The sequence below is a fragment of the Podarcis gaigeae genome (genome assembly GCF_964106915.1).
Source record: "Podarcis gaigeae genome assembly, chromosome: 9".
NCBI lineage: Eukaryota > Metazoa > Chordata > Lepidosauria > Squamata > Lacertidae > Podarcis > Podarcis gaigeae.
The window spans coordinates 12,828,280-12,842,024 of record NC_139685.1 but is presented as its reverse complement, the minus strand read 5'-3'; the positions used below and the strand labels follow the sequence as shown (position 1 = coordinate 12,842,024).

The 13,745-nt window shown below is 41.8% G+C and overlaps 1 protein-coding gene across 4 annotated transcripts in view; it reads left to right on the top strand.

Moving 5' to 3' along the window:
- Positions 1 to 492: 492 nt before the first annotated feature.
- Positions 493 to 13,745, top strand: part of CCDC149 (coiled-coil domain containing 149) — a gene marked incomplete at its 3' end in the record, with an annotated part of 57,336 nt that continues 44,083 nt past the window's right edge. For 3 of the 4 annotated variants that reach the window (XM_083754949.1, XM_083754948.1, XM_083754950.1), the window contains exons 1-3: positions 493 to 942; positions 10,052 to 10,213; positions 10,555 to 10,593. In XM_083754949.1, coding sequence (XP_083611075.1) covers positions 580 to 942; positions 10,052 to 10,213; positions 10,555 to 10,593 — 564 coding nt within the window. In that variant the 5' untranslated portion in view covers positions 493 to 579. Of the gene's footprint in view, positions 943 to 1,087; positions 1,190 to 10,051; positions 10,214 to 10,554; positions 10,594 to 13,745 lie in introns of those variants that run through there. The other variant, XM_083754951.1, reaches the window with a different exon arrangement.

Sequence of the window (13,745 nt, the reverse complement as noted above, 5' to 3'; positions counted from 1 at the left end):
TCCTGTCTTCCACTGCCTCCTGCAGTTGGTCAAACTCATGCTGGCAACTTCGAGAACACTGCCCAACCATCTCGTCCTCTGTCGTCCCCTTCTCCTTGTGCCCTCCATCTTTCCCAACATCAGGGTCTTTTCCAGGGAGTCTTTTCTTCTCCTGAGGTGGCCAAAGTATTGGAGCCTCAGCTTCAGGATCTGTCCTTCCAGTGAGCACTCAGGGCTGATTTCCTTCAGAATGGATAGGTTACAAATAATAATAATATTTCAGTAATTCCTCCTGATTTTATTGCTAACATCACAGTCGCTTTGCCTCTGGCTACTGAAGAAGTGAACTCGAGGGATGAGCATTTCAAACGTGTTAACAACCAACAGAAGGGCCGGCCCACCTGTCAGGCAAGGTGAGGCAACTGCCTTGGGCAGCGGATCCTGATGCAGTACATAGAATCCTAAAGCTGAAAAGGGACCCGGCGGGTCATCTAGTGACATCGCCCTTTTCTTCCCTCAGAGAAAGAAGGGAGAGGAGGCGGCATTTTGTGGTTCGCCTCAGGCGCCAAAAAGGCCTCGGGGTTCACCTCAGGCACCAAAATGCCTCAGGCCGACCTTGCCAACAAGCAAGCACGCCTTAAGTTTCCCTCACGCTCAGAGGCTGCTTTTATTTCTTTCTTTCTAAAGCGCAAAAAGAGGCGTCGGAGCCCTGGAAGAAGAGCAGGTGCCCGCGACGGGCGAGGCCGCCTCAGCGCGGGCCCCGCCTCTACGCGAGGCTCGGCGGCCGGCCTGTGTTCCCCGAAGCCCACGTCGCGCAAAAGCAGCCGGAGGAGGAGGAGCAGCGGCGGCGGCGGCGCTGAGGAGACCCGGCTGCTCGCCGCCGGCAGCTGCTGGAGCCGCCCAGCCGCCGCCATGAACTCCAACAACCGCACCGAGAGCGACTGGCAGGGACTGGTGAGCGAGGTGAGAGGGGGAGAAGGAACGAGGCCTCCCGCGGACTGGAAGGCGGAGCTGCCTTTTCCCGCCATTCCCCCCCCCCCCAGCTCTCCTCCCCAAACGGGCCTGCAAAAACCCGCCTTGGTGGTGCAATGGAGCCGGCACTGGGTCGCCCATCCCTCTCCTTCCTGGTGTTTCCGGCAGCCTGCTGTGCATATATGCGATCTACAGTCGGAGCGGCTTGCTTTCCTTTCCTCTCTTTAGTGCAGTTAAGGTTTGCAGCCCCACTTCCCCCGATGTGTGTTTACTGTGCAGCATGTCACTTGTGAATTCAACCCCCCCCCCCAAGTTAAGCGTGCAAAAGGGTTGCAGTGGTGGGGGATTTTTGGGGGGGGGTGGCGTCTGGGGCAAACGACCTCCCTGGCCTGCCAAAGCAGCAGGGCTAAGCTCAAAACTTGCCTCAGTTTTTCCAGGTGTGGCCAATGCTAAAAGCTGGATGGTTGCGTGTCACCGCAGGGATCGTTGGCACTTGTTGCTTGGAGGGGTATGACGGATGTTGCCTGTATGTCACTTTGGGGGCCAAGGGTTCAGGAGCAGGGTATATATCTTCCCTTATCCCTGTTAAGCTGAAAGCAGCAAAATTGCTATTCCCAGCTCCCCATTTTTTTTACTTAGAGAGACCTTGTGAGTCAGGAATTCCCCAAAATGAATTGCCAGGTCTTGGGGTGCGATCAGAGGTTTCTGCAGCGCTATTCACCCAAAACAAACTTTTTGGGTGGATGGGAGGGCTGCAGGTGTTTGGTTAAAAGTCTAAATGAAGTCTGTGAATCTGCAACCATATGCTCTTTGATTCGTCACCATATCCAAGTAAATATATTTAGGTTGCGGGTGGACATGCACCACGATCCAGACGGATGCCAAGAGATTTTGCTGTCAATCTCCGCCTGTTAAGTTGGCAGGGAATGTCCCCTACTCGGCAGGGTATAAGTAAATTATTATTATTATTATTATTTATTACTGCATGCTAATAGGATTTGTCCATCTCCCATCAGGCTTCACCTTCTTGATTCATGCCCTCAAAAGACCTGGCCACTCTGGGCCAAACTAGATTTAATGTCCATTGCATGATTGCAACTAATGTGCTGTTGCTGTTTTTTTAAAATGTAAGTAGGCAGCTTATGCATAGCATATTTGCCCTGTGAAGGCTTCCCTCCTGATGTAAGTTGCAGCTTCAGGGGAATAATTTCCATAGAGACCACAATAGGTGAGACTAATGGGTTAAATTCTCCTCCACCCCTTAGGATTCTGTTGCTCCCCCCCCCTACTCTTTTCTTTTTTCCACTTTTAACTTGTGCCTATTAATTCATTCAGTTGGCAACTTACTATTTTTCTTCTGGCTAGGATTCTGTGCGTTTTTAACAGAATCTTTGTTGGTTGAATATGAGCCTATCATTTTCTTGTTAGAGAGGGAAGGGGAAATGACACATTCACCTAAATTTTGACTACCCTGTGGCTTTTCAATGTACAAGAGGAGAAAAAAAGAAATTTGCAATAATTGTAATAATTATTGTAATAATTGTAATAATTGCTGCTGTAAACTTCATAAAAAGACCAGAGGTGATTGAAGTGTTGTTGGAAGTAGTCAACTTTGGCAAACACTGACTAGTGTTTGCCCCAGTATCTCAAAATGGCTGCTTCCCTAGGTTTCAAGTCTCTGCTGATGTTCTCAATAACATCTTCCTTCTGTAGTCATAGAACACTTTGATTCCTATATTATTGTACCAGCATTTCACACCCACAGCTGAGTAACACAGCCAGACTCTAAGGTTATAAGAAAGGATGTCAATCAGAGTGTAACTAAGCTCTCTAAGCAGCCGTTGGGTCAGCAACGCTTCTACAAAGTGGGTATTGCCTGTCCATGGTTCTTTTCACTTCCATGATATTCATATTAATTTGGGCTAAGGTTGGGGTCCTAAACAAATGCCAGGCAGCTCTGCTTTCTTTCAACCCCAATGTTACTCCCTGCCCTTCCATTAGCACCCCCATGCCATTTTGCTTCTGCTCTGAGAAAATGTTTCTAAGAAATGGCGGGAAATGTTGGCACAGGCAGTTATTGGCAATTATGAATGATTATGGTCACATATGGAGTACCAGCATTCTAATACTTAGAATCATAGAATGGAATCCCAAGGGCCTTCTAGCCCAGCCCCCTGCAATGCTGGAATAAAACAGCAACAACTAATGTATGCGGCAAAAAATAGTAGTGATATTAAATGTTTTGTGGTGTAGAAGGATGGTGACCTTATGAGACCAAGATGAAGACCACCTACAAGAGACTCCCTCCCCTTCCATGTTCTGTGAAGCTTTGTGCTAACTAGGGATGTGCTATGGTCTAAACCACTGAGCCTCTTGGGCATGCCAACTGAAAGGTTGGTGGTTCGAATGCGTGTAGTGGAGAGAGCTCCTGTTGCTCTGTCCCAGCTTCTGCCAACCTAGCAGTTTGAAAGCATACCAGTGCAAGTAGATAAAAATGTACAGCTGCAGCAGGAAGGTAAATCACATTTTTGTGTGCTTTGGCACTCATCATGGTCCTCTGTGCACCAGTAGTGGTTTAGTCATGCTGGCTACGTGACCGGGAATGTCTGTGGACAAAGGCTGGCTCCCTCAGCCTGAAAAGCAAAATGAGTGCCACACCCTTTGACTGGACTCAACCGTCCAGGGGTCCTCTACCTTTTGCCTTTACAACTTCTCACTCTGGTGTGACAGTTCCTCTACATACCATAGGATGAAGTAGGAAAGCAGACTGCCTTCATGTGTTGACCATGAGGATAGGGTAACTGCTGGTGGGAAGCTAAATATTTAAACATTCCTGGGGGGGGGGGATTTCTGTAAGAAAAGCAATAACACACATTATTCATTAATTCATTAATTACAAACAAAATTCATTAATTTGGATGTGTATTTTCAAATAGGCCTTGCAATCTTGGCCATGATTTGTGTAAGATGCTCTTTGACTCTAAAGGCCCCTAATCTTGAACCTATGCAAAATGTAGGACTAATAACCAGTTCAAGATGCATTTTTGGTTGTGAGGGCTGTAAAGTAAATAGATATAAGTTATTGGCAGCAGGTGATGGAAAGGGAGAAGAAATGGTCTTTCCTTCTCTTTGCCTCCCCAGCCCTCGCAAATCCACAGTATTTTGCTCATCCTCACTTGCGGTGCTCAATTATGTACATTATTATATACATCTAAAGCTACCATATGATCCTGTTGATAACTTACCATTATTTTAAGAAAAAGAGAAAACAGTTTCATATTATTAAGCAGGAAATTAGTAATTATTGTGTAATTATTTGAAAACATAGCAAAAAAATAAGAAGCGAGGATAGGAACTGAGATGGAAAACTGGAACTGCACATATTTATTGGGTTTCTTTGCTTATTGGAAATTTTAAGGGTCCATAAAATAAAGACGTAAAGACTTACCAATGTTTTTTCAGAAGTAAGTCTTGCTGTGTTTAATGGGACATAACACCCAAGTTAAGTGTGCACAGGGTTACATGGGAATAAACTCAGTTGTGCTAATTGGGATTTATTCCTGAATAAATGTGCATGAGATCATGCTGCCAGTTTCTCCCCACTACCTGTGTTCCTGTCTATTTGTACTGCTGGTCTAAAGACCTGGCACTTGATGTCACTGTGATAAAGCAAACCTTCCTGGAAACCAGCTCTGAAACTTGTTTTGCACTGGATGATTGGATTTTATGGGCTCTTTGAGGAAATGGTTCTTGTTTAAAGCTTAGATCTGCAGCTGCTTCTTAAGAAAGTGCCACACAAGGTTTCACATGCACTCACCTGTCGGCAGGGTTAGAAGCAATGGTTCAAATGATTCAATACAGTAAAAGCTACAATCCCCCCTCAGCTTACACAGTAGATGTTTATCACAGACATCTTCTGAGCACTATTTCACACACTATGTTGCATAAAATCTGGATTTGCCACCAAATAGCCTCTGTCTGTCTGTCTGTCTGTCTGTCTGTCTGATGAATATTCGCATTCAAGACATATGTATGGAAACATTTGCTTCTCACATTCAAATGTTACATTTTTAAACGAGCACGGGGTTTTTGTTTTGTTTTTTAAGTGTGATGCAAACCTTAAATGGGGTACAAGTGAGGAAAGGGCTGCTTTACAGGTGGCTAACTCAACTCTTGTTCTGTGATAACACAAATATAGTACAGTTCCATATCTGTAAAGTTCCCTTGCGGTTTAAAGGGCTGCCCTAAAGGAGATGAATTGGTGCTGGAGGACATCAATGCTCACAAGCTAGTTTACACCCACCTACCCACACCTTGATCTTCTTAAAAATTTCCCCATGTATCTACCTCTTATTACCTCATGTCAACAAACATTCAGTGGTTCTTAGCTTGCACATTCAACCGCAAGTCACCAAGTGTTAAGTGAACATGTGGTGTACGTCCATGTGCGAACCAGTCCTTAGCCATTCTGATATTAAAACTGTGAAAGCATTGCAATTTTTTTTTGGCTGCTTAGGATTATTATTGCCCAGACATTTGCATATGAGAATAAAATAGTGACAAATTCTCAGTACATAGCAGGAAGTAGATACGGCATGTGTAGCAAGGAGTGGCACTGTATTCCACATCCTTACAGCTAGTTTGGCTTCTATTATCTATCTTCTTTCTTTCTTTCTTTCTTTCTTTCTTTCTTTCTTTCTTTCTTTCTTTCGTCTGTCTGTCTTTCTTTCGACTGCCCTTCATTAGAAAATATCAGGGTGGTTCGCAGAATAAAATACAAATTTTTTTAAAAGGAAATAAGTAAAACAAAACAGCAAACAACTGCTGCCTTTATTGGGTTCTGAGGGTCCTGAAATTTCAGCTTTTCTGTACATTTGATTTGATGCAAGCTGATACAAGGAGAAGACAGAGACAGGTGACTGTGTGTGTGTGTGTGTGTGTGTGTGTGTAAGAGAGAGAGAGAGAGAGAGAGAGAGAGAGAGAGAGAGAGAAAGGAGTCCACAGGTGACAGAAAGAAGGAGGAATCTGTATGAAAGGGAGGATATCATTAGTTATTCTTAATTAAATTAATATGCAAATCCTTTATTTTAATAGGACTTACTCTTAAGTAAATATGCCACTTTAATATTTCAGTGTTGATTTGGAATGAAAATTAATTTTATTTAGTTGAATGATAAAATGGTAAGATTTTGCAAACTGAAAGGGAAAAAAAACTTGTTTTGGAACTACAGCCATATGGTGCTTGAATGTGGAAGAATTAGGAATTTCCTCAAAGCATTATACAGCTAACGGGCAAGAAAGAACAACTGCCACCTACAGTATACTAGGTTCCAAGAGTGATAAGTGCTGCTAACTTTGATTTCAGGTCTGCTGATGTTAAAAGTGAGCAAGAGTCACAGAGAAGTGAATCGAAGGTGGCAGAGAAGGTGATAATAAGGTGGAAGAAAGTGAGGAAAGGAAAATTTGAAGGAGGCAGGCAATAATGAGCAGGTGAAATGAAGCAGAAGGAAGAAAGTATAGAAAAGTTTGAGAAGGTAAAGAGAATGGAGAGAAAAAGGATTGTGAAAGATGATGAGATGGGAGTAAGTGATAACAGAGGAGGAACTGGGAGGTGCAAGGAGGAGGCAAGGAGAATGTGGGAGGTAAGAAGAGAGAAGAGCAAAGGCAAGACAGGTGATGCAAGACCAGAAGGTAGGGAGAGAAAAAGACGGAAGCAGGTGACAGAGACAGGAGCTGGTAAAATTGATAGGCCTTTTTGGTAACAAAACACAAGCATAAATAGCGATGGTGATTTGCCCTCTTTCTCAATATCAACCACAGGTTTCAAGGAAGAGAAGAACCCGAGAAATAAAAGAGAAGCTATATGTATTAAAAGGGTTCGAAAGTTTGCCCAACAGTACGTGAAATATTGGTTTACTTGCATTTAGAAAAATTGTATGCCACTACCTCTGTGTAATAGGTGGTGGGACGCTAGTACTATTAAGTATAAATCAAAAGGGGAAATGTAAAAGTGAGTCCTGTGTGCCTAGCAAGGAATATATGGTGCACCTTGGGTCTAGACTGGTTGATGACCACTGCTCTAAATGAAGATAGGCCAAAGCTGATAAGTGACACTGTAATCTGAATTTCCGAAGTTTATAATGGTGTGTCTTTCACTTTTTAGATTTCCCCTCTCCAATAACTTGACTAATGTCCTGGCATTATCAGATTATGAGGTCATTTCTGTTCAGGAGTTAATGAGATCAAAGCGGATTTGGCACTAAAAATAGCTATGGACAAATAGGGACCATTTGATGAGAGGAGAGCTGTTTCACCGCTCTGTAATGTTGTCTTTCTCATTCTGTTTTGTTTAAAGCAGTTAGCAGGCAGTAAGATAGTTCAAGCAGTAATGTATTATATCAGTCTTTACTGAATATGATCTTGTAGCGATCATAGTCCACTTACGATGGCAAATTAGTGGTAGATAAAAGTCAATACACAGCAATGAAAATTATTATTTTGAAGGTATTTAGAATTAGAGAAAAGCAGATGAAATTTGAATCTAACAACTGTTTAATGAAAGCATTAAATAGTTCATTTTCACAAAAATACACGAAGATGTATTCAGAAGATTCACTTTTTAAAAAAATACCTAAAAACAAATAGCAGAAGCTATAACCATCTGCAATAAATGGTGGCTCTTTTTTTTTAAAAAAAGAAATCAAATAAAAGTGGTTATTTGCGTCTTAAAAGTAAAAAAACCCCACTGTATTTTAAAACCAGTATATCACAGTAGCATCACTTGCACATCATGGCAAGCTGCAGTTGATGGCTCCCACTTTATTTGTTTCATAAAATTTTTTTACCGCTTGATTGTAGAAAACCCTCAAAGCAGTTCAAGTGGGAGAAACAAAGCATAAACTCTGACTTAATGTTTCAAACTTAACTGGGATTCATGCTTGGTTGTGATTTGCTTGGAGCTGAACAAACCACAGTCCTCAGTTTAGATGTAAATCTGAGCCAGGGTCTGTGGTTGTTTCTCACACTCAGTCTAGGGTAATTGTTCTTGGCATACCAGTTGTGGTTTGTTTGTTTGACTGAAAGGTTACATACGCTTCAGGTTACAGACTCCGCTAACCTAGAAATAGTGCTTCAGGTTAAGAACTTTGCTTCAGGATGAGAACAGAAATCGTGCTCTGGCGGTGCGGCGGCAGCAGGAGGCCCCATTAGCCAAAGTGGTGCTTCAGGTTAAGAACAGTTTCAGGTTAAGTACGTACCTCCAGAACGAATTAAGTACTTAACCTGAGGTACCACTGTACCTGGCAGTGGCGTAGCGTGGGGGGTGCAGGGGGGCTGGCCGCACTGGGCGCAACATCTGGGGGGTAGGGTTAGGGGGCGCAAATTACTTGCCTTGACCCGGGTGCTGACAACCCACGCTACGCCACTGGTACCTGGTTTGGATTTAATGCTAAGCCAGGGATTGTGGTTTATTTGATCCCACTTGTGCTTGGAGCGAAGTTGGAGCAATCGTCACATACACAGCGAACCATTAACTCTTGAAGTAGTAACAAGGTGTCCACAACCATATTTATTATCTGCCTATCTGCAAGTTTCATTGTTGTGTTTGGTTACTCGGAGTATGAAATGAGGCTTGTGTTTCCATTTCCGTTTCCACTTTAGCCCTAACCATAGTAAGCCGTAGCATCCAAACTGGCAAACCATAGTTAGTGTTTGCCTTCCAAATCAAAATAAAAAACTGTTTGAAATGGGTTTCTGATTTGGTTTTGGAGAATAAGTGCCAACTGGAGTTTGCCAATCCAAACTTCATGACTAATTATGTTTAGGGCTAAAGAAACCAAAACAGAACTCCTGGATCTGTTATCTCTAGCAATCCATTTCTTCATGTTAAAGATGGGAGCTGAGGCTGAGAAAACAGTGACTTACTTGCTTAAGGATACCGTCTAAGCTTGAACTGGGGCCTTGTAGCTCAGACTCTTAACTGCTTTAACATATAGCAGTTTCCTATCCAGAGTTCATCATTATTCCAGGTTCCAATGTCATTTCAATGGTGCATAAAAAGCTACAGATTCCAGATGCCTTTTTAATCAGGGAATTGGCCACTCTTAAAGTGTCACTATATGGATAAGAACAATAACGTTGCTTTATTGAGGGTAGTGCCAAGGCATCATAACCCAGAAGGTTTATGGCAGAAATTCAACTTTGCTGCTGCCAGTAATAAAATTAATCCAAGGTGGAGGTGTCCTCTTCAAAGTTCATTACCCTAGAATGATTTCTCCTTCCCTTTAAAGGGCTCTTGAAACTTGCTACCTTTGGGTACTACTCAATGCATTATTATTTCTTCATGACCTGCAGGTATATTAATGCACCTTGACCAGTAGAAATAAGAGCTGTAAGGTTCAAGAAAGCCCTTCTCTACATTTCCCCCAGTCTTCAAAAAAGGAGCAGAGCAAAAGGGGTCTTTTGACTGCAGACCAAGTGTGAACAGAAACAAATTCTGCAGCTTTTTACACATATGAAACACTAAAGCACATTACATATTTTAGGTGCATATAAATGTCCTTTTTAAAGGGATGTGCCTAAAAACCTCACATGTGAGTAAGATTATATTGCATTTGGAAGGCTGTAATCGAGTTTGTGAGTAGCTAGTAGAAAAAAATATTGGGCTTCGTTGGATAAAAGGGTGTCATCAAAATGGAGGGAATAGTATAGCTTTTTTTTTACTTTTATAGAGTAGTGAAAGAAAATGCATCTCTGCTAGCTGAATTAAGCACTCTGTGGTCTGATACTTCAATTATGAGTGTGTTTATGAAGAAGTAATTCCCATTATGTTCAGTGGGGCTTACTCCGATGTAGGTACGTATAGGATCACAGCCTAACTACAATCCTCAGTATGTTTACTTAGAAATAAATCTATTTTCATCCTAAAGGTTGTAATGTTAACCCAGAAACTTACACAGCCCATAGTTCCTTTAAAGCACTTAAATGTGTGTGCCACTGCCTTTAAAGTAGCATTATTGCACAATGCACCTGGTTGGTTTGGTTTTCTTTTCTTTTTTTTTCAAGCGGCACGTACAAACTTTTTGCCTTGACTTTCTTGCAGTATTTGGTGTGTAAAAGGAAGCTGGAAAGTAAGAAGGAAGCACTGCTAATTCTTTCCAAAGAGCTGGACACATGTCAACAAGAAAGAGACCAGTACAAGCTTATGGCTAATCAGCTACGGGAGAAGCACCAATCACTGAAAAAGAAATACCGGGAACTGATTGTATGTAGCTGGTTTGATAACTTTCTGTTAATATCTGCTTATATTAAATCTTTTGCTTCTTGTAACACATTGTGCATTATTAATCATTTCCTTGTAATCCTTTTAGTTCTGTATTCGTGATGCTGTTTTTGTTCATTTTTGTTTATTTTTATTTAATTCATAATTATGTATTCACTACTATTTAAAGCACAAATAGAAACCGCTTCGACCTTACGGTCTAAACCTCTTAGTGCTTTGATTGCAGTACTGCAGTGCTTCATTAAATTACTTTTTCAAGCAAACTAGATTACTTTATAAAGTCCTGTTATTTTTCCAGTGACATGTAAACTCCCTTCTTGTAGGACGGGGACCCATCTCTTCCTCCTGAAAAGAGAAAGCAGGTAGGTTTCATTTTTGCTTGCATGCACATATAATTTACTGCTCTATGTCATTTGTTGTTGGTTTTTTTTTTTTAAAAAAATGCTAAATTATGTCATTTTGATTCCACTAATCAATTTACAGTGGTACCTTGGGTTACAAACACCTTGGGTTACAAACACTTTGGGTTACAGACTCCACTAACCTGGAAGTAGCACCTCAGATTAAGAACTTTGCCCCAGGATGAGAACAGAAATCATGTGCTGGCGGGAGCGGGAGACCCCATTAGCTAAAGTGGTACCTCAGGTTAAGAACGGTTTCAGGTTAAGAACGGACCTCCGGAACAAATTAAGTTCGTGACCAGAGGTACCACTGTACTCACTTTATATTTCAAACCTGTATCCCATTGGACCCTCAAGGCAGTTTGCTGAAATCCATATAAAGCAAAGTAAACCTACAAATCAACAGTAAAAGTTCAAACAGATGCTCTGCTCCCGAAGCTGTGTGCTCATTGGCAAAAGGGCTGTCATCCTAGCAGGGCCTCCCCGATGATGAGGTGGAGATGCAGCCACCGCAGGCAGTGAAAGCCCCAAGATGGTGCTCCTGCGAGCACCCCACCTGCTCTGCCAGTGCCGGAATTGGCACCAGCTTCCGCTGAGATCTTGTGGTGGAAGTGGCAGGAAGGGCACTTCCTGTTTCGCGCTGCCACTGGGCAAGGCTCTCTTAAGGAGAAGCCTTGCTGAATTTCCCCCCTCCGCCCAGCAGGCTGGCAAGGCTTTTCAAGGGCTTTGCCTTGAGGGGAAGCCCTTGCAGAGTCTCACAGCTGCCCCCCCCCCCGCATCACGAGGATGGCATCAGGGCATTTTGTCTCTTGCCAAAATGCCTCAAGCTTGCCCCTGCTATCATCCCAGGAAGAAGGAGTGTACTGTTCTCGAATCAGGAGTATATCAGAGCTGTAGGGTCCCCTGCTTCCAAGAAACTGCTTTCTCATGAATATCCTGTGCAATCATCCCCTCCACAAACTGTTCCATACTTCTTAGTACTGGGTTCCCAAGTCATGGTCCATAAACCATCATTGGTTTGCAGGTGTCAATCAGGTGGCCCACAGCGTATCCATGTTAAATATTTATACTGATTTTTATTGATTTTCGTTGCTTCTTTTATTTCTCATATTGTATTATTGTTACAATATGATTTCCACAGAATTCAAATTGTAATACAATAAAACACCTTAAAAGAAGCAATAAACATACAATTAAAAATCACACAGCGTCTAGTACAGTGTATTACAGTTGCTAGAACAAGAAGAAAAATCATTAAACTTTTCAAGCACTCGGCCAGGAAAAAAGTTGGGAACCACCAGTCTAGTAAAAGAGAAATTCTGAATCGGGTTTGCCACAATCTAAACTGTAACTAGCAAGTAGCGCAAACACTTCTATCAACAATGAGAGGGAAATTGAAGGTGCCCTCTGTTGAAGTAGATTAGAAGATAGCAGTGGCATTTTGTCAGTTCTTTGGGCATACTAGAATTAGTAGGTCAACAGTTTTCACTGCCTTCATTCCCAATCCTACCCCCTTAAAACCCAAACATTGTGATGGAAATGAATGCTTTGGGTTGTCACGTCTTTAAAATATTTAAAAGCATTCCATTTGAAAATAATATTCAAGTAAAGCTTTCAATTCATTTGACTATAATATTTTCAACTAGAAAGGCCCACGCAGGTTAATCAACAGTGGCTTATAGGGCTAAGGAGAAGTGGTGTGCCACAAATTCCCTCCTCTGTTTTTTTTCCATGTGCCTTAATGCAAGGGTGTTTGTTAAAGCCACCATTTTTCATTGGGTCTAGGAAAGAGAAGGACGAGTTGTGTCATAACTGAAAATTGTGGTTTAAGTTCCAGTAACAATCCTGGCTTGCAAACTAGGATCGAATCATGGTTTCCAATTTTGGTTTGTCAGAGCTTAGACCGCAGTTTCCTAATTCAGAATGGTATCTCCCTATACCAAGGAATCTTTCTCCAGCTTCTGGATTGCAATACCAATTAGAGTTTGGGAAAGCAATAGTTCCTGGCCAGCAGGAAGGGGCAGAAAAATAATTTGCAGCCTGTTTTTATCTGGGGCACTGAGGATGTGTTGGAACTGGGCACACAGAAGATGAAGCACACCTAGGTGCTAGCAGTTGGATTTTGAGTGTGTGGAGTTGCTTTCTACCATGGGGATGTCTATTTTTATTTATACACGGCTTTCTTGTAAAACAAAAACCATCCAAGTGGCTTACAACAAGTAAAACAGTTAAATCATGAAAAAAGTCACAGCCTTATTTAAAACATACAATAGTTAAAATACTAAAACAGATGAAAATTACCCCAACTTTCTAAGCATCAGGTCTGTTTAGAAGCTGCTCTGCTTGCATATATGTAAATACAGTAAAGCAAATAGGTATGGTGTCCTTACAAACACCCTAGGTGCTCCATCAAAGGAGGCCCTAGAGCACATCATTGTTCCAGGAAGTGGGGAACACACAACAATTTCTTGGGTCTATCCTCATAGAATCATAGAGTTGGAAGAGACCACAAGGGCCATCGAGTCCAAGCACTTTCATTCCTTTTTCAGTTCTAGTTGTAAAACATTCTTAGAAGTGTTCAAAGCTGGAAACTTATTTTACAAAACTTAGTCTGGCTCTTCTTACTATGCACCACCTCCCTAGTATTAGGAATATGTTGTTTGGGCACTTCGTTAAACAAAGTGTTAGTATTTCTCTGGTGAATCATATTTATTATAAAATCTGATGGTGAGTTTACTTTCCCTTCAATACACATTGGTTTGATTGTGCATTTTGTTGGAAATATCCTCACTAGAGCTCCAAAAGCATTTTATTTGCGTGGAAAGACTGTGACAGGTATCCTTCATCACTTGAAAATTAATGCATGAAAGTTTGTTTCTACAACAAAAATGTAACGCTAGCAGATATCATCAATTTTTGTGGTTGGTGTTGAGCTCTAGGGTCTCTTACTAAGCAAAGCAGGTTTTACTGCATTAAGTTGGGTGCCACAATCATACAAAACCATTGAAGTAGAAATTGCAATAAAAATTGCTATCAATCACACTTCTGAAGTGTACTTGATGTTTCATCAGATTTTTCTACCTGTTCTCCTTTATTCCAGTTGTCTAACTTGA